This window comes from Nuphar pumila, chromosome 13 (genome assembly GCF_984573655.1).
Source record: "Nuphar pumila chromosome 13, dmNupPumi1.hap1.1, whole genome shotgun sequence".
NCBI classification, from domain to species: Eukaryota; Viridiplantae; Streptophyta; class Magnoliopsida; order Nymphaeales; family Nymphaeaceae; genus Nuphar; species Nuphar pumila.
In genome coordinates, this window is record NC_143261.1 from 99337917 (window position 1) to 99358357 (window position 20441).

At 38.8% G+C, this 20441-nt stretch overlaps 1 protein-coding gene and 1 long non-coding RNA gene across 2 annotated transcripts in view; one reads left to right on the forward strand and one right to left on the reverse strand.

Annotated features, from left to right (window-relative positions):
* On the forward strand, positions 1–2910 carry LOC149819421 (uncharacterized). Its single transcript, XR_016427127.1, has 2 exons — positions 1–263; positions 2730–2910. It is a non-coding gene; the product is annotated as an uncharacterized LOC149819421 (long non-coding RNA).
* A 2692-nt stretch (positions 2911–5602) lies between these two features.
* PRMT7 (protein arginine methyltransferase 7) overlaps positions 5603–20441 on the reverse strand; it is a 38199-nt gene continuing 23360 nt past the window's right edge. Inside the window, exons 8-14 of the mRNA XM_089985992.1 lie at positions 12223–12459; positions 11845–11918; positions 7164–7257; positions 6931–7080; positions 6755–6829; positions 6415–6511; positions 5603–6296 (exon numbers count right to left, since the gene is read on the reverse strand). Of these exons, the coding sequence (XP_089842118.1) occupies positions 6133–6296; positions 6415–6511; positions 6755–6829; positions 6931–7080; positions 7164–7257; positions 11845–11918; positions 12223–12459 (891 nt within the window). The 3' untranslated portion in view covers positions 5603–6132. The remainder of the gene's footprint in view (positions 6297–6414; positions 6512–6754; positions 6830–6930; positions 7081–7163; positions 7258–11844; positions 11919–12222; positions 12460–20441) is intronic.

Below are 20441 nucleotides of genomic sequence, written 5' to 3' on the forward strand. Positions count from 1 at the left end.
CATAACGCTGCTGAGGTGAGGGAGCGTTGCGTAGCCGCCAGGGAGGGTTCCTCCCTTTTCGGGCAACCCACCTACAAGTAGGGGTCCTGAATCCCTCATCCTCCCTCACTCTCCTCTGCCTCTCTACCCTTCGAATTGCCCTCTGAGCTGCGGCCTGTTGCTCGAAGCCCTCGTTGGATACACCGACCTCATCTCCACTGGTGGTGCTATCATGGTCGGCCGACCTTCCCTCGTGGTTGCCGCAACCACTTCACCGGGAAATGGTAGGATCATTGTACCTGTTCTTTCGGGTATGTCATGAAGCTCGTTTGTGTGTGGGAGTCCAAGAAATCCAAAAAAAAGGGGGTTCAGGATTTTCCATTCGAAGGTTTCAGATTTTTAATATGAAGAGGGTTTGCATGTGGACATCAAGGGGTTTCAAGTTTTAATTAAGGAGGGTGCTGCAAGGGCTGTTGGAAAACCCCAAATCGCTCAATTTGGGGATTCCGACTACAAAAAAAAAAAACCCAATTTTTCTGATTTGGGGGTTTTCCAGATTCGGTTAAGAGTAAATACCTCTGATGTTTGGTTGTTAATACTGTTCGGGTATTACATTGATCTTGATGTCATGTGTTCAGGGTTGAACTGTGCAAACAATAAATGCTGAAATGTGGGTATGCATTTTAGTTGATTCTCGTATCTTAATTTTTTTTTTAGATTGTGCTTATCATAAATGTGTGGGTGTAATGTTCTCTAATTTAAGTGGTATGCATATGACTGAGTGATACACATGTCAATTACTCTTCATAGTTCCAACACACTTTGTTCCTGTCTTATTGCTTTAGCAGTGTGATATTGATTGGCGCCGTGATTTAGTTTGTGTAGGGGTTTTCAAACAATAGCTCTTGTGCAGTGCGGTGGAACCTTTTAGCAAATAACATATTTGCCTTATAGTCGCCTCACTCTTAGATTTGTCATACAGAGCTCGGATTAGTTCACGTCAACTGTATACCTTGTTATATGCTGAGTAGATAACGTGATTAGCATACCTTATTATATTCTGACTAGATGTCGTTAACTGTATTCACAATACTGATTTTATTGTACCCTTATGATTTATTTTCAGAGTACATGGCTTAATCTAATTAGTCTTCCTTATATATAGTAATAGTTGTTTAAGGTCATCTCTGTGGTTGTCTAAAGGTAAGTGTGATACAGATGGGTTGTGTGTCAGCTAAAGAATCACAGGGTCTGAAAGTTATGCTACAGTAGTGCGGCTAATACTCACCTGTTCAATGCAGTTACATGCTTGAGTAGCTCTGAAATTATAACCTGCTATGTAGTTGCTGTAATCATCATTGCATTCATCGTTGTACGCTTGCTGTATCACACACTCATAATAGATTGGCTATATCAGGATTGCAGCCTCCAGGTGTTAGTTATTTAAAGAGCATTTGTTGTTGACAATACCCTGTATATTATGTCAGCATATGCTGATGTGTTGGTTATGTTTTATTAAAAGGACCCACATGCATGCGAATGTTTATAGTTACGGGTTACACTATGTCCTACACATAAGGGGTTTTGATTTTACCATAGTTCCTGCTCACTATGTTTAACTTTGGTTAATGCCTAACATGTAAATAAATATCTGAAAATACATTTCTGTTTCAGGACTGGTATAGGTATATGTCTTGAGTGGTTTGAGAAACCCTGCCTAATGGGCAATATGAGTGATTACCCGATGCGGGTATTTGGGATGTTAGCTTGTGTGCTAAGGCAATAAAACCGTTGAAAAACTTAATCTTAAATGTTGAGTGTCCGACTGGTTTAAAGGTACCAGGACTTTTGTGCTTGACTGGTTTAAAGGCACCGGAGCACTCTGAGTGAGTTTGTGTAATTAATATGATTTTTTTGAGGTATGTGTACCTTAGTAAAATGACTAAGGTTGAGAATTTACTACTATGGTAGTAGGAGGTAAATGGAGAAACGCCCCCATACTTCGAAAAAATAATTAAATGAAAAGATTAACCTGCTTAGATTCGGGCTTACCTTGGAGAGGGTAGGTGGTGCAAAACTTCGGGGGACGTGTTTAATTGTTTCGAGCTAAAATGACTCGTTGGTCTCCAATCCTCAGAGTTGGGGGACCCAGACCATCAATATGTCATAGGTGGTAGCTCTTTGTACTTCTGCAGAAGTTAGAGATGCATCCTATTTTGGTTTTGGCCTTTGGGAGGCTCTCTCGGTCACTGGCCGCTACCCTAGGATTTATAGTTTCAGTGACAACGTTCGAGTTAATAAAACACCCATGAATAATAAACTCTCAAATGTTCTCCTTCGTTACAGGTGATTCGGCCTACGTGTACCCGCGGGATAAATAAAGATAAACATTAATTAACACAATTTAGGTATCACACTGAGTAGTATAATTGAAACTTGTAGTTACAGTTCAATATTCCTTCTTGAATATAATTCTTTACCTGCAACATACTTTTGAAGTTGTAACATGTGCGATGTTTAAATTATGTTGATGTGTAGCTAAATGTTATCCCTACAAATGTTGTGGTTGTTGGTTAAATAATATACATGTTACTGTTATTGTAGAGTTTCTTTATTTGATTTTATATATGCTGAAAATCACTCACGACACCCACATCATATACTTGACACACGATATATCTGCAATAAAGGTTACAAGAATTCCTACTTAGACAACTATAGTCTAATTCATATAATTTATCATTTTTCAGGTGAAGAGTAGAGTTTATGAGCGATTGCGGGATGAGGCATCGATCAAGACTTAATTTATTTGTTCCTAAGCGGTCCTACTCACTTTCAAATGTGATTTTATTTGAGACTCATAATGTAGAAACTCTGATGTTTGATTCTATTATTACTGAAATAAAAATAAATGGTGTGGTTTGCTTTTACCTTCATGTATCGTTCCAGAATGCTTAACCTTGGAATTATTATTTGTTTCTGCTGTTAAAAAAAAAATCCTAAAAAACCTGGGTTAAAATTTTGGGCGTTACAGGCCCCTTTCCTCTCGATCCATCGTCATTCCTAAAGAAGGATTGGGGACGGGATGGGGGGCAAGGCAGGGATCGGGGTGGGACGGAGGAAAGCGTAAGTCCATCATGGCCTCCATCTCCACACAGGTTTTGATTTTAACCTTCATTCCCATTTCATGTCCTCTATCTTGAGTCATTTATAATAAGACCCTGGTCCAACGGTGAATGTTGTTAAAAGCGAAAAGCAAACTGGAGTGTTAGACCTTAAAGCGAGGTGTATCATGTATAATTCAAATTAAGTGAAAAGCGTTCAAAAAATAGAAAACTTTTAAAAGGATAATGACATTCCAATATATAATCAATATTTTAAAAGTGAAATTATAATGAACATAACCAACAAATTTATTCTCTCAATTAAGAAGCCAAAACATGGTACGTATTTTCAAATCATCTAAAGCATGCCAACCAAAATGGAAACCAAGCTTTTTCTTCTTCTTTTTCTTGCTAGGCCAAAGAAAAACTGGTTGTCAGTTGTTAAATCAATTGAGGTTCCCATACTCATGGCCAATGGAGAGTATGTTGGTCATACACGACCTTAGTAGCCATGTTTAACTAAGAGTCTCACTCGTTCAGGAGAGAGGTGGGCACACTCTCTCTCTCCAACAGGTGAAATCATCCAAAATAGGGTTTTATTCAAAATGAAGAGTGCTTCATTTTGGATAAACTCAGAATGTAAAGCGGTTAGGCTATCCAGAAGGGAGTAAATCCCCATCATGTTATCTCTCTTATTTAAATAAAGAGCTTACTCACGAACATAGCAAAACAAGTGACAGCAAAACCCCTTCTAAAGTAGGCTGTATACATCATCCTCACGTACATCAGTTTTTGATCCATCAAAGTAGACCCATCTTCATCCTTGTGGCAAAAGTGGTATTCTCAATGGCAGATCATATGCAATCACATTGCACACTTTGAGTGTACTGCTGCATCTTACTGCCCTCCATCTGATGTTCGGCTTTACAACTGACACACTGTCAGTTAAAGATGGAGGGTGATCAAGTGCAGCCGCAAACTCAAAGTGTACAATTCATGACGTCTCACTTGGTGATGTTCACATGCCACCCCTACCAGATGAGCAAAGTCTTTGTGGACCAGACCGAAATAAAAAATATTTCACAATTTCATGCTACCTTTTGACAAACAGGTCATTACTTTTGGATTAAGCCAATACTAACAGTAAACAACCTCAAGGAACAAACATGATTTCTAGTGCAACCTATCAGAGCCAAAATACATTCCTAGCCCAGTTCAGAACCTAAACCCTATCACTTGCTCTCGAACATGTATTTTCAAAACCCCATGGAGTTTGGCGTTAAAAATTTAATAGGACCTTCCACGTGTTTAGAAACCTGACCTAAAAGTTGATAATTTTCTATGCAGTGGTTTGAGAGAAATAATTATTCTCCCAAGCTCCATCAGAACCCATTATAACCAATTTTGACTAAGTTAGCTTACCTAACCTACTTGTCTGAACCCAGCCCAATCTCGTAGGCTCAAGCACACAACAATTAAGCAAACCAATACCAAATTCGGCGATGAAAACTGCTTGACCGACTTCAAGAATAGTCTTCAAACCATCACCACCATGCTGCAGCAACTTTTGCACCCAACATTTGTATTTGCCTAATTTCATATTTAAATATCTCGTTCAATCCTTTTTCCACACCCATAAAAGAAGAAAACTTGTGAAAAGACACTTGGGTTTTTGAAGAAAACCCATTAAGAAGGAAGAGGATGGAGAGAAATTACTAAGGGCCTGCATCAGAGGGGTTCCATCATAGAGTTTTCCTCTATGTGTTGATTTTCAGCTCTATTGACAGCTCTATTCACCACCAACTACAAACTGACATGTCACTTGGTAAATTAAACTCTTGAGCACCAACGGGGGTCGACTTGTGTAGTAGGGGCAGCTAGTGCACGTCACCTTGTGTTGAGACATTGCAAGTTCGAATCACAATGGTATTGTTGTATAACTGGTAGGGGTCTGCCTAACCCCAGCTTGCCTTTCAAAAAAATAAATTAATTCTTGAGCAATGTTGTCAGTATCAGAATCGGCTCTGGCTTAAAAGGTATCCAAGTTGGACATTGAGAATTCGATACCAGGGGCGTGGTTCGTTTTTGAACCTGCAACGTCCCAAACACAAGGAGACCGCGCTAGCTGCTCCTACCAAACAAGCAGAGCCCCCTCGGTGGAGGAGTGGGGGCTTTGGCCTGTGGATCTCAGGGGCTTTATCGGTGGAGACCTGTACTAGGGCTGGCTGGATTCACCTCCGTCCCAGTTGTGGCTGATGAGAATCATGTTTTCCCTTGGCTTAGTCCCCCCACCCCCCCCCCCCCCCACCCCCACCCAAAAAAAGTAACAGTACAATACTCCAATTATCTCCAACAGCCCGCATCAAACTTAAATTGGCAAGGTTGAAATCGAATTGTGTGGGTATTTCAAAGTCCATTCAGGTTAGAAATTCTTCATTAGGCTGGGGTCTGTGACAGGACTCGGGACTAACCAAAGACCAAAAGCCAGAGCCAATCAGAAAGAACCTTACCATGCATATGCCTGTAAATTTCATACGGGCTCTTTTCCTTTACCACATAAACTCTCACATACAACATAATTTTTTGCATTCATATTCTCTACACATTTGGCAATTTTCATTGTTACTGTCATTTTCACTGCCCAGCTAAGTAAAGGTATTGGATGCTTTCCTCGAACATGATACCTTAGTCCTTGATGAATTTTGCCGCTCAGAATTTGTCTCCAATGAAGCTCCCATATCGATTCAGCACCTTTTCAATGTCATGGAGTTCATTGATTTTGCATGCAATTTCGTGACAAGCACAGGAATTACTTGCTTGACAAGAAACAGAGATCTTGGTGGTGCCCATCGGCTTGCAACACACATGACCCGATAACTATTCATCTAGAGCTCGATCATATATTGGCGCGCCATAGAGGCTAAGTATCAAAGGGACCACTTCGAGAATTAATAATATAAGCAGCAACCACTGTACTGATAATAATAACTTGCTCACCTGAGCTGTCTGTGCTGAAAGAGCATGACCATAGTTTCTTGCATTCATGATGTCAATTTGATGAGAATGAATGCTTCATCAGCAGCTCCCCATTAGATGGATCAAAGGTGCACTCTACATCCGTCGATGAGTATTCATCTAATTTGAGTTCGCCACTTGTCCTGGCTGAAACAGGCCTATTCAACAGCTTGACCCCTTGTTTCCAATACCTCCTTGCTTCACATGATGATCCAGCAAGAAAATTTATCAAAGTCAAATGAACGGTTATTTTTTACAATAAAATATAATTTGAATGCCAAAGATCACCATAGTTCTTTGGTTAGAGAATATGCACCTGGACCTGTAGAGATAACAATTTCACCCCTTTGGTCCATCACCCAATCAATCCAAAGTGCAAATCCATGGCAGATGCCAGGCTCAATAAACATGGCCTGATATGAACACAAGTCCAAACTAAGCTAGAGAGAGAGGTCATGCCATACAATTGATATGAAAAGAATTTTATCCTAGATGTATCAAGTTTTTATTCACTTTTTGAATAAACAATAAAAAAGAAACAGTAGGAGCCCTGCATGTGTCACAGTAAATTTCCAGTGACAACTAGACACTCTATTATATAGGGCAACTTGTGAAACTAATGAGAACCACTGAACATGATATATTCAACAGTATACCTTAGATTTTCCAAAACATGTACTCATTGGCTCAGATAAATTGAACTCCATGATTGTAAAGGCCTCGCTGAGTTCCTGCATTTAACATACAATCGCTTTATGGAAGGATCTTCATGAACTGTTTGCATGAAAAAAAGTATCAGGTTAAGTCACCAATAAAGTTATTATTTGCTTACCTTTGTTTCTCCACATTGCCAAACAGAAGATGTCAGGAAAGGACCTTCATGAAACTCAGGTAAGTCACTGCAAGCCCCTAATATCTCATTCACAGGTGAATGGTCAAAGCCTTCAACTCTTTTAAGCATGCGACGACTTCGCCATAAATCCTGCAATGCTGCAAGCATTAAGCTATATTCTGAACAGCCAAAGCTAGATCGACTTCAAAACATGAGTACATGGAGAAACATACTGGAAGAGACATGGCACAGCATCTTAGAATTCCTTTATAGGGCATAATGGTTGCACCTTCGGATAACATGGGACCCAACGTAGTCCTTTCCTTCCTTTATCCAGTTTGCAATGAGGAAAAGAGGAAAAAAGAAAAGTAATATCAATTATGAAATGACATTAAATACAGACAGAATTAGCACACTGAAAATGAGACATAAGGAAACGAGAGAATTTTTTGATATGCAACCTGGGGTTTGGAACTCAAACCCAAGACACCTTGACAAAGATAGTCCAACCCTAAAAATCCAGCTACCAAATCGTATATCTTTCTTCCAAAACAGGGGGAAGAAAAAGAAAGATAAGTTGCATCTCTGATGAGCTGTGTGAGCAGGTATCAAGCAGCTTAACAGTTGGGACAGCAAAGATTGAATATATGACAGGATTAATAAAGATGGACCAATTGGAGCGTCACAATCGATCCTTGTCACAACCACAATGTCCTGAACTTAAGCAAAACACTTCTTCGGTAAAGGGTAACTGGGCCAAATCCCAATCTATCTAGCGAAGAGGGCATCGAGAAAAGGCTTGAAGATCTAAGAGACAGAAAAACCTAAGACAAAACAAAAACAGCTGCTCACAGCTGATTGCAAACCTTGTAGCTAAGCAAATACAAGCACATATTTATCTCAATTTAGATCTGTCACATGGGTGCGGGTGCGGCGCAATTCCAAAAAATTTGGACACGGGGACTCGACTATATATATATATATATATATATATATATATATATATATATATATATATATATATATATATATATATATATATATATATATATATATATATATTTTAAATATATATAATTATATATAACAATAAATTAACACATAAAGATTGTAAATTTTAAAGCAAAAATAAAAAAGCAATTCTTAACAACACAAACTTACCAAAATATAACACATAAAGAAGCTTGTGAGTGTGATAAACAACAAAACTTATCATAAATCTGCTTCATCGTCTGAATTAGAGGGAAGAACAGGATCGAGGTAGTCCATGTTGAGAGTATGTAAATTATGTTCTCCCTCCAAGTCAAAATCTTCTGGATTTACATCCCAATTCTTGAATGGTCCACAACTGCATCAAAAAATGATTATATTAGTATCTAACTTAAAACTTTGAATGCAAATATTTAAATACGAACTTTGAATACAAAAAAAAAAAAGTACCTATACTCTTCTTTGGTGCGGCGAGAAATTAATCGTAGATTTGAGTGAACATAAACCAAATCCTATACTCTTTTACTAGTGAGTTTGTTTCTTTTAATGTTATGAATTTGAGCATATGTACTCCAATTTCTTTCACAACAAGATGATGTAGCAGGTTGGGATAACAACTTCATTGCAAGACGTTGCAGATTTGGTGTCTCTGATCAATATGTTGCCCACCAATTAAGGGGATCTTCCTCGTCCCTTGCCAAAGTGCTGCTAAAGAATCAAATCTCCCAGTAGAAAACTTGTCAAACTCACTATTTATAACCTTAAACATGTGAGGATCATTAAAAAGTCTTCCCAAATATATCATTCTATTTCTTGATATCTCAGGATCTTTATTTGGAGAAACACGACCAACACCTGTTGTCAACCATTTTTTTGCATAGTATTTTGGATTGAGAGAGTGTGCCATGCAATGCAAAGATGTATTGCTTTTATCCCATCTTCTCACTAAAACTGAATGTACATGATTATAAAATTTTGAATCATCAAGTGCAATATCTTTCTTCTCATGTTTAAAAATGATACTTTGAACTTTTTCAATCATATTGTCCCACATTTCATAAATTCTATGAAGCATGGGTACATTTCTGTCAACTTCTCTCAACATTTCCCAAATAGGCTCTGTAAATTCAACAAAATATGTAATTTTATCCCACAAAAAATCATCACAGATGCATTTTTTGATAGCTTGAGCCTTGACATCATCTTCAGTACGATAAAAATCCCAATTTTGATCAGCCACCATCATCATCAATGCATTCTTGAGTTGCTTAATTCTTTTTATCATAACAATGAGAGAAGCAAAACGAGTTTCAGCAACTTTCAGTAACTTGAGATCAGAATGCCTATTAAATATAGAAAGGGCATGATGATGGTTTACAACAAAATTTCTAATATTTCGAACATCATGTTCTATTTCCTCAATCCATAAGCACATTTCATGTGCATGTGCATCATCTTTTGATGGATTGCATATACTCTTAAGTGCCAAATTTAAACTGTGTTGCACAAGGAGTCCAAAAAATATGTGAATATGTATCTTCACTTGCCAAATTCATTCTTGCACGACTGCAAACTGGAGCATTGTCAGTAATGATTTGCACCACACTTTCTTCACCCACTTCTTTTATCACTTCGACAAATAATCTCTTTAAATATTCAACATCTTTATACTCTCCAGATGCATCAACAGTCTTCAAAAAGATTGGCCCATTAAGTGAGTAAGCAATGAAGTTTATCAGTGGTCGCCTTTGTATATCAGTCCACCCATCAGAAACAATCGACACTCCATGTCGTTTCCATGCAAATTTTTGAGTCTCTAACAAGTCTTCAATTCTATTTTTTTCCTCTGCAAGAATGACTGTTCTTAGTTTTTCTGAACTAGGAGGCACATAACCACTCAAATTGCAATTAGCCAAAAATGTAATCATATCTTTCCAGTATGGACTTCTAGCTACATTAAAAGGAATTGAGCTTGAGTAAAAGAATCAGCCAATATTTTTATCAATTTCTGCTCTTGCCATGTTTTTGAATGACGCTTGTATTGTTTTATTGCTTTCCATCTTTCTTTTCTTTCAAAGCTCTTCTTGTATATCACTAGCAGTAGGAAAAGACAAATTAATCGAATCCCTTCTCATCTCTGCAATTTTCTTATTTTCAGCTTCCTCTTGTTCTTTTTTTAATTGCTTTAACATGTCTTTGTCAACCCCAGAACATGCTCTAATTCCTTGACCACGAATATGCAAAAGATGTGCTTTCACACGCGTATAAGAACCTGTGAAAACAGTCTTACATAGATTACAATGAAACTGCACATTCCCACCACCACCACTACTAGCTTTTACCCCTTTTGTCACAAGCCTCCAAAGTGGTTGAGAAACTTCTAATTCAGGGTTAGAACTTGAACCAAATGTATTGACACTACCGCTAGAACTCGCCATTATATCTGAAAAGTGAAAACTGAAAAGAAAATAAGTAAATAAAATAAAGTTAATAAACACTTCAAAATAATAGTAATATGAGCTACCCCCTATCTAACGCAAAAAAGGAGGGGCAGGGCAAGCCCCTGCTGAACCTTATCCGTGCCGGGGGCTTCGCCCTTGCCAAAAACCCAAAGGCAGCAGGGGAAACGAGGAGGGGCCGAGCCTCTCCTCGTTTTCCTTTTGTTCGACAGGGGTAAGAAGGAGTGGGGGAAGGAGAAGGGCTCGGCCCCTCTTCTGCCTTCAACTCACAGAAGAGGGGCTCAACCCCTCATTTTCCTTCTGTCCGGCGTGGCAAGGCTCGGCCTGTCAGCCGAACCACCTCCTTCCCCCACTCCTTCTTACCCCTGCCGAACAAAAGGAAAACGAGGAGAGGCTCGGCCCCTCCTCGTTTCCCCTGTTGTTCGGCGTGGCAAGGCTCGGCCTGTCAGTCGAGCCCCCTCCTTCCCCCACTCCTACTTTGAACTTTTTCAATAAAAGGGAAACGAGGAGGGGTTGAGCCCCTCCTCTATCAGACGCACAGGGAGGGGCCGAGCCCCTCTTCTGCGAGCAGAGGGTGCAGGGAGGGGGGACGAGCCCCTCCTCTGCGAGCAAAGGGTGAAGGGAGGAGGGGCGAGCCCCTCTTCTGCGAGCAGAGGGTACGGAGGGAGGGGCTTGCCTGTCATAAGTGATACGAGGAGGGGCCAAGCCCCTCCTCTGTGAATAGGAGGCACAGAGAGGGGCCGAGCCCCTCTTCTGCGAGCAGACGGTGCAAGGGAGGCTGCGAGCAGAGGGAGGGTTAATCGACGTACCTATTGAGTGTTGACGGAGGGGGAGACGGTGGCTGCCTGTGCGTACCGTCGCCGGAGTCTGGATCGCCGACGTGGGTGGAGGAGAAAGCTGTAGGGGCTAAAGGGGAGAAGCAAAATCGAGAGGGTAAGCCCCTCCCCCTGTCGATAAACCCCTTTTAGGGTTCGGCTGCAAAAAAAATGGATCTGGGTTGGGTCCAGACCCGACCCAACCCAGATCCAAAATGTAATTTAAAAGTCGAAATGGACATTTTTGGACTCAGTCAAAGTTGACCGAGTCCAAAATGTGGAGGGACTCGGCCTGGACTCGTTGACCGAGTCCGAAGCCGCACCCGAGTCCGCACCCGTGTCGGGGCGTGTAGACTCGGGTGCGGCACCTCCTTAGCCGAGTCCGTATGACATAGATTTAGATATATTGATAAAGCTTCAAAGACAAGGTTTCTTACAGATCCAAGGATCACCACCTAGGCAGAGTGCATGTTTGCAAAAAATGGACATTGCAAACCACTTATACGTACACACACACACACACACGCACATATGTGTGTGTGTGTGCTCTTCCAATTGTCAAATATGTCTACATGATACATGGAGAATAGTGAGGTTGCGTTATGTTTTAAAGGAAAATATATCTTTGGTAGAAGTTACAAATAAAATACCAAAACTGCAGTTGCTGCCATGGAAGCATTCCCTCTCTCCCACTATAAAAAGGCTCAGCCATAAACACGTCCACCTGAAACAGCCCACAATGAAGGTACTCTAGAAGATGTGAAGAACTTAAGAGAGGAATAAAAGATGATGGATTGTGTATCAAATTTTTTTTAATTCAATATGAACTCATTTATCCTCCTGAAGAATTATTCGTTTAGTATGTATGTATGTATGTATGTATGTATGTATGTGTGTGTGTGTGTGCAATGACACGCTTATGGCTATCCAATAAAAATGAAACTTAAATGATGAGTCAATTCAAATGAAACAGGCTATTTTCAATAAAAAATATTACTTGCTTAGATGTATAGGACATGAACATCTACCTGTTTATGATTAGTATCCTCAACAGTCAAGCATGTTGAACTTTTACCAAGAACCTTCACATGGTCCATAGAAAACTCATTGGAATTAGCCACTGTCTGCAGGTACATGTAACCCCTCTTACGTAGCCTTGGAAGCATAGAAATGACATGCGAACTTGCTGATAAATGTGCCACGAGTACTGTCAAGAAAATACTGTCATCTGCAATAACACATAATGGAGAAACCCTTTCCTGCAACTGTAACAAACGTCCACATCATGATTTTGAAGTAATATTTCTATAATCATGGACCTAATATTATAAACTTTATGTGAACTCCAACTTTACTTTGACAAGACATATATTCAGAATATAAATAACATTTTTACATCTTGAGCCTTTAGAAATCTGATTATTAGCACCGTCAAACTATTGGGGCGTGACATGATTTGGGTTGGATCTGGGTCCAGACTCCATACTGACCCGATTATTGTTTGTAATTTTCTGTTTTCATTATTTGCCCCTTTATGTTAAAGGTTCTCTTGTATATTAGTAGGTGCATTATTGTCATGTAAATTTTTGTTGTTTCTAATATATAAAGAAAAGAATAGGGCACAATCTCGCTCATTGGGAATCGTGCAGCTTCACAGCCCAACATCTCTATCGTGTCTCTTTGCTGCAGAACTTTTCTAGTACAATGCAAAATCTCACATGCTATTAGAGCATGGTGAGATTATGGGACTGGCTATCATCGATCTAAATGACCATTGAGATCTACACACATCGGTCACTTCCTCTTCCTCAACGCATCTTTACCTCTTTCTTCTAATCCTTCTTTCTGATCCTACTCTCTGTTATTCTCGCCCCATTATTCTTCTCTTTTCTATTTCATTATTATAGTCCCCATTGATGCTGATTATCAAGATTCCCAATCATTGTGTGGCTTTCTATTTTCCTCATCTTGATTTCCTCTTAAATCGTTCCATATTTCTTCTATCGTTTACTTTGGGTTTCTTTCTGAATAATTTTTCTTAAAATCTTTTCATATTTTTCTTGTTGTTTTCACCATCACGTTGATGTTATTCTGTCCATACAATTCTAGACATATTACTCACAGGTACACACTCTATTTGGCAATTAATTTGATTTTGATTTGTTTTTGGGCATCTGATTAGAGATGTCGATTGTTGTTGCTAAGGACTAGTTGAGCTTGTCAAGGATCTGCAAAAAAACAAACAAAAACAAAACGCAGATCAGATTACATATTTATTGATATTTTATTTGAGACATTGAGGGTGTTTTTGTTATCTGGTGGTGCCCGTGTTTCGTTTTCGGTTACCTGGTAGTGCCTGTGACCGTTACCAAATTACCTGGTAGTGCCTGCAGCAGTTATCAGTGAGTGTTCTTGACTGTTATTTATTACCTGGTACTGCCCGTTGTGTTCTACCATGCGTGAAGGGTGAGGAACAGAGAGAGAAGGAGCTGCAGAGAAAACCCGATTCCACTTGCTGGAGTCGGCTGCTAATCTTATTCATTTATATGTCATTACTAATACAAATTTTAGGGTACTAAAATACCCTTTTACAACAAGAAATAATTACATATGTGCCATTAATGAAATGGCATGATTACGGGTCTGGATCCCTTGACCTGTGACCCATTATAAACAAAACACGCACGTCTTTTCACCCTCTCTCAAGTTGTGCATGGTTCTGAACCATGAACTTGCCTTTCAACATCCAAAATTTGTCTTTTGTCAATCCTTTTGTGAATATATCAGCCACTTGATCTGTAGTTCGTACAAATTCAGGCTCAATCTCCTTTTCTTCTACCTTTTGTCTCACAAAATGTTGATCTATTTCAATATGTTTGGCACGACTATGATAAATGGGATTAAATGACATATTGATGGCACTTTGATTATCACATAAAAGAAGAGATTGAGAGATCGATTCTCCCACTTTGGTCAGTAAGTGTCTAATCCAGGTAGCTTCAGCAGTAGCGGCTGCCATTGACCTATATTCGGCTTCTGTACTTGATCTAGCAACAACTTTTTGTTTCTTACTACTCCAGGAAACCAAATTCATCCCAACAAACACATATTAGCCGAATACCGATCTAAGTTCATCTGAGTCTCCCACCCAGTCTGCATCAGTATAGACAGTAATTTCATGGGCATTCAAGAGATGTTTGACCTCTAAAATATGCATTTTGGAGTTACCTGTGATGATAATATTATCTACATGTATCAACACCATATTAACTATGTCTTGGTTCTTGAATATGAACAAGGAATGGTCAAGGAGAGATCACCTAAACCATATTTTTGTATTTCAAGAGAGAAACTATCAAACCAAGAACGGGATGCCTACTTCAACCCGTATATCGCCATTTTCAATTTGCATATGTATTTTGTAGGATTGCCTTATGCATAGCCAGTGGGTTGTTCCATGTATGCTTCCTCCTTCAAATTTCCATGGAGAAAAGCATTTCTCACATCAAGTTGACTAATTGTCCATTGATGTTCAATAGCTAAAGAGAGTATGACTATGATTGTCCCCATTTTCACCACTGGACTAAAGGTCTCATCATAATGTTGTTCTTGCTCCTCTGTAAATCCTTTGGCTACAAGCCTCGCCTTATACCGTTCTATAGTCCAATCCGGTTTGTACTTTATTTTGTACACCCATTTCGACCCAACTACATTTTTGTCAGGTGGTCTCGATACAACATCCCACGTACCACATTCATGTAGAGCCTCCATTTCTTCATTCATTGCTTCAATCCATCTTTTAGAATTTGATGCTTGAGAAAATGTTGTGGGTTCATCTTCCTTGCTCAAAGATGTTAGAAAAAGTTGAAAATCCAGTGAAAATTTTTCATAACTGACCCATCTTTCTATTGGATGACGAGAGCGATTGGATCTTCTAACATCAAAGGTAGAAGTGGATATAGAGGATGTATCCATTTCCTGATTAACAATAGTGGGCGCCTCTCTTCCTCGTCGTGTGTAAACAAGACCTTTATACCTTTTTGGGTCCAAGGATGGCTCTGATACCATGTTAGATTTTGTAAATCCAGAGTTCTACCATGCGCCATGTTAGATTTTGTAAATCCAGAGTTCTACCATGCGTGAAGGGTGAGGAACAGAGAGAGAGAAGGAGCTCCAGAGAAAACCCGATTCCACTTGCTGGAGTCGGCTGCTAATCTTATTCATTTATATGACATTACTAATACAAATTTTAGGGTACTAAAATACCCTTTTACAACAAGAAATAATTACATATGTGCCATTAATGAAAGGGCATGATTACGGGTCTGGATCCCTTCACCCGTGACCCATTATAAACAAAACACGCATGTCTTTTCACCCATGACCATTACCGTATTAACTGGTGGTGCCCACAGCCGTTACCAGATTACTTGGTTGTGCCTGTGGCAGTTTCCTGTAAGTGCCCATGATTTTTGTTGTGATTCTTTTTTACTTTAAACGGTGTAGATTCTTCGTCATTTTCTTCTCAAAATAGATTTAAATTCCTTTCAATCATCCCTTTCAGCCAACTTTATGAACCAGCTTCTCCCAAAAGCTTAATAATACCAACTTTTTTACCTATAAGAGACATTATTATTTTTATCAAGAGTCAAGATCTCGCTGGTCATTTGGATGAATGGATTCACATCCCACCTAAATATATTTTGCACAAAGAGAAGGATGATAAAGGGATTGTCATTTTAACGAAAACCCTATGAAATCCTGAGTTTGTTAGCTGGATAAAGTGTGACCATGCATTTGGTTGCGTATATTACCTTTACTCTTTTCCAAGAGATAATGATTGCACAACACGATATTCTCTGATCTGAGAGGCAAAGGTCATGTACTTGAAAAGAGAATTTTAGCTTCTTCGTAAAGATCTGTTCATGTCCATTTTGGCCTACTTTAACAAGATTAAGAACATCATGGATCAACCATGGTTGTCAGTCGAGGAAGCAAGAGCAGAAAGCGATACAGGAAGCGGAAGCGGGAAGTGAGGCACTATCAAAATTTTAAGAAGCGGAAAGCGTGGGACAACTTAGAAGCGAATCGGGAATCGTCTCGGAAGCGACCTAGGAAGCGAGGGAAAAGTGCGGGAAAAGCGTGCTTCCCATAAAATTTTAGTGCTTCTCAGTGCGACGCTTCACGCTTCCCCACTTGCCTAGGCATTTCTGGTAACTCTGGGATCAACTGATTTTGGTTGGTTATGTGGTTGAGGACAAGGACATGGTGCAACAAGCTTTAACTGAACCGGACCCGAATTTCATGTGTTCTACGACGCTTCTTATGTTTGATGAGTTGAAGTCCAAATTGTTGCACTATGAGATGTCGATGAAACAAGATGCAGAACAAGAGAATACATCTCATGAAGTTTTAGTGGGAGGTACCTCTTCAGGTTGTGGACAGGGAAGTTATGGTCGCGATCGTGGCAATTACTAGGTAAGTCGTGGCATGCTCCTTACTCCAAATATGCTTGTTTCTGCTAATAATAATACCAACAGATTACCTAATCGTTTCATATGCAAGAAGCCAGGCCATGTGAAAGCAAACTATTGGTTCAAGGATGACCCTAGATACAATCATTAGGCACAAAATAAAGGGCAGGGCAACAAATAGGGTTAGAATAAAAAATAATGCAGTGATCTCAGAATGGGTCAAATAAAGAGTTGTTGGCAGCTTTGGGAGGATTGAATTTCAAGCAGAATGATCAAGGAGTTTGGTATGTAGACTCGGGTGCAACCACCCATGTTACGGGTGACGTTGGTAAGTTTTCTACATTAGTTCCTTACTCTGGAAAAAGTAACATAGTAACCAAATATGGTAATCATCATCTCATAACTTGTAATGAAACAAGGTACAATGGAACAATAGTGAAACAAACACAATGCCAACAAAGGGCTTTAATAAACTCACTTGGTCACTAATGGACCAAATACAAATAAAAAACCAAAACAACACAAGAGGCATACAAGTCTATAAGATGGGAAAAAACTCTAGAGAAAACCCTCAAATGTTTCTTAAAGCATTGAGGAATAACAAGGGAGTGAGGCTCTATTTATAGAGCCTCACTCCAACACATGGGAGGCAGTCCATCTCTTTGGACTGCCTTCCAACAGTCATTATTATGACTGTTGGATGGCAGTCCAAGTTGGACTGCTGCCCAACAGTCATAGATATGACTGTTGTGCTTAACTGTATGACAGTTTATTTATTACAATGCAAAATTACATTTCAGTCCTTAGTGGACTGTACTATATGATAAAAGACAAAAATACCCTTATCGGGTATTTGAATACAATTTCATTTTTAACACTCCTCCTCAAACTTATGGGAAAATCACCGAAAGTTTGCTAAGAAGATACAAAAATTGAGGTAGTGGAAGAGCTTTGGTGAAGAAGTCTGCAATCTGAAATTCGGACTTGACATATGGCAACGTAATGGTCCCCTTCAAATATTCTTCGCGAACATAGTGACAATCCATCTCAATCTGTTTTGTCCGTTCGTGAAATGTGTGATTGTTAGCTATATATATGGCACTTTTATTATCACAACATAGCTTTGAAGGTTCTGAGACATCAACACCCATATCAGAAAGTAGTGCTCTCATCCACACAACTTCAGTGGTTGTGGTAACCATTGCCCTGTACTCAACTTCCGTAGAGGATAAAGACACTTTCTGTTGTTTTTTGCATCGCCAAGAAATGAGAGAATCACCTAAAAACACACAAAAGCCAGTAGTTGAGTGACAGTTATTGGAATTTCCTCCCCAGTCAGAATCAGTGTAAGAAATAAGACTTAAAGATGAGGAAGAGGATAAGAATAGTCCTTTAGATATAGTTTTCTTGATATATTGAACTATTTTTAATACTGCACTCATGCGGACGGTTGTGGGCGCATGTTGAAATTGACTTGCAGAATGTACAACATGTGCAATATCTGGCCTTGTAATGGACAGGTACATCAACGATCCAATAAGTTGTCGATAAGGGGTTGGATCATCTAATAATACTCCATCTTCAGCTCGCATTTTTGCATTTATTACTTCAGGAGTATCAACATAATTTGTGTCTGTGATTCCTCAACGCTCAACAATATCAGCTGCAAACTTGATTTGAGATAAAATATATCCTCTTGGTGAGTAGGCTACTTCAATTCCTAAAAAGTATCTCAAAAAACCAAGATCAGTCATATCAAAATACTTTTTAAGTAAAATTTTAATATCTTTAATTTCCTTTTAATCATTCCATGTGATGATCATATCATCAACATACAAAAGAAGAATGGTCAATGAAGTACTTGTAGATCTCACAAAAAGAGCAGTGTCAGTGTAACAAGATTTAAATCCAAGTTTTAATATCGTACCACTGAACCGATCATACCATGCTTTAGGGGCTTGTTCAAGCCCGTAAAGGGCTTTTTGAAGACGAAGGACCATGCCTTTTTCAATAGACAGACCAAGGGGAGGATCCATATATACTTCTTCATTTAAGTTTCCGTTCAAAAATGCATTTTTAACATCTAACTGGTATATCGGTCATTTTCGAATGGATGCTATAGCAACTAGAGTACTAACTGTAGTCATACGAGCTACTGGGGCAAAGGTTTCTTCATAATCTATACCATATTCTTGAGAATATCCTTTTGCAACAAGTCTTGCTTTATATCTCTCAAGAGACCTATCACTTTTTGTTTTAATTTTAAACACCCATCTACACCCTATTGTCTTTTTTCCGATAGGAAGAGGTTGAATTGTCCAAGTGTGAGCCTTGTGTAATGCATCTAATTCAATTTTCATGGCTTCAACCCATTCGTTTATATTTTTGACCTCGTTATAGTTGGATGGTTCATGATAGGAATGAATAGCTAGAAGACATGCCGTGTAGTTTGGTAAGAAGGATTCATATGAGACAAACCTACTTGGAGGCCTATGTGTTCGTTATGACCTTCTAACCCTAGTTTCTTCAGTATTTGTTAATTGATTATATCTGTCAAGGGCACATGGATGCTCCCCAGTATTTCGTCTAGAGTATTGAAGAAGATCTTGAGATGGTTCACTACTTTAGTCATTAATAGACTCGAAGGTTTTAATATCATTACTAATACCTTTATTGGGTAACAAATCAAATAAGAAAGCATACTCGGATTCTTCCTTAGGAACTTCAAAATCAAATCCACTGTCATTTTCTAGAAAGGTTACATTTCTAGAAACATAGAGTTTATCATTTGTTTTATCATAACATCAATATCCCAATATCCTTTTTTATTAGTTGCATGACCAAGAAAGACACATTTTACGGCTTTAGGAGAGAGTTTGCTATAAGCATTTACAACCAAATACCCTTAGCCTTTTTAAATCAGGAGAAATTTTAAAGAGTTTTTCAATAGGAGACTTGTTTTCCAAAGTTTGAGAAGGCATTCTATTTATTAGATAGACTGCGGTTAGGGCAGCTTCAGCCCAAAATTGCTTTGGAATTTCTTTTGAAATAAGTAGGGTTCTAGTAGTTTCAATGATATGACGATGTTTTCCTTCAGAAATCCCATTTTGTTGAGGTGTCCTAGGGCATGATTTTTGATGTACAATTCCATGATTTTTTAGATATAATTGAAATTCATTTGAAAGAAACTCTCCCCAGAGTCGGAGCGAAAGACTTTAATATTTGTTTTAAATTGATTTTTAACTAGATTGTGAAAGTTTTTAAAACATGAAAAAACTTCGGATTTGAGTTTTAGAAAGTAAATCCAAGTATGTCTACTAAAATCATCTATAAATGTAACACAGTACGAATAGCCACCTTTTGACATAACAGGGGCGGGACCCCACACATCTGAATGCACTAATTTAAAAACTTTATGTGTCACAGAGGTTCTAGACCCAAAAGGTATCATTTGCATTTTTCCAAGTATACAATCTTCACGTACAAAATTTTTATCTTTACAAAAATTTTCCAAAAAATGGAAAAAAAGATAATTTGTATATACTTGGGTGTCCTAATCTTTTATGCCAAAGATCTATATTAATGTCTTTGACATGATTACAAAACGAGTATTTTGGTAAACACAGGAAATCCATATAATAAAGGTCTCCTTGTCTATGGCCTTGCCCAATCAACTTCCCTTACTGGAGATCATGCACCCAACACGCCTTAGATGAGAAGAATACTTTACAACCATAGTCAGCAATTTGAGAGACCGAAAAAAGATTTAAATC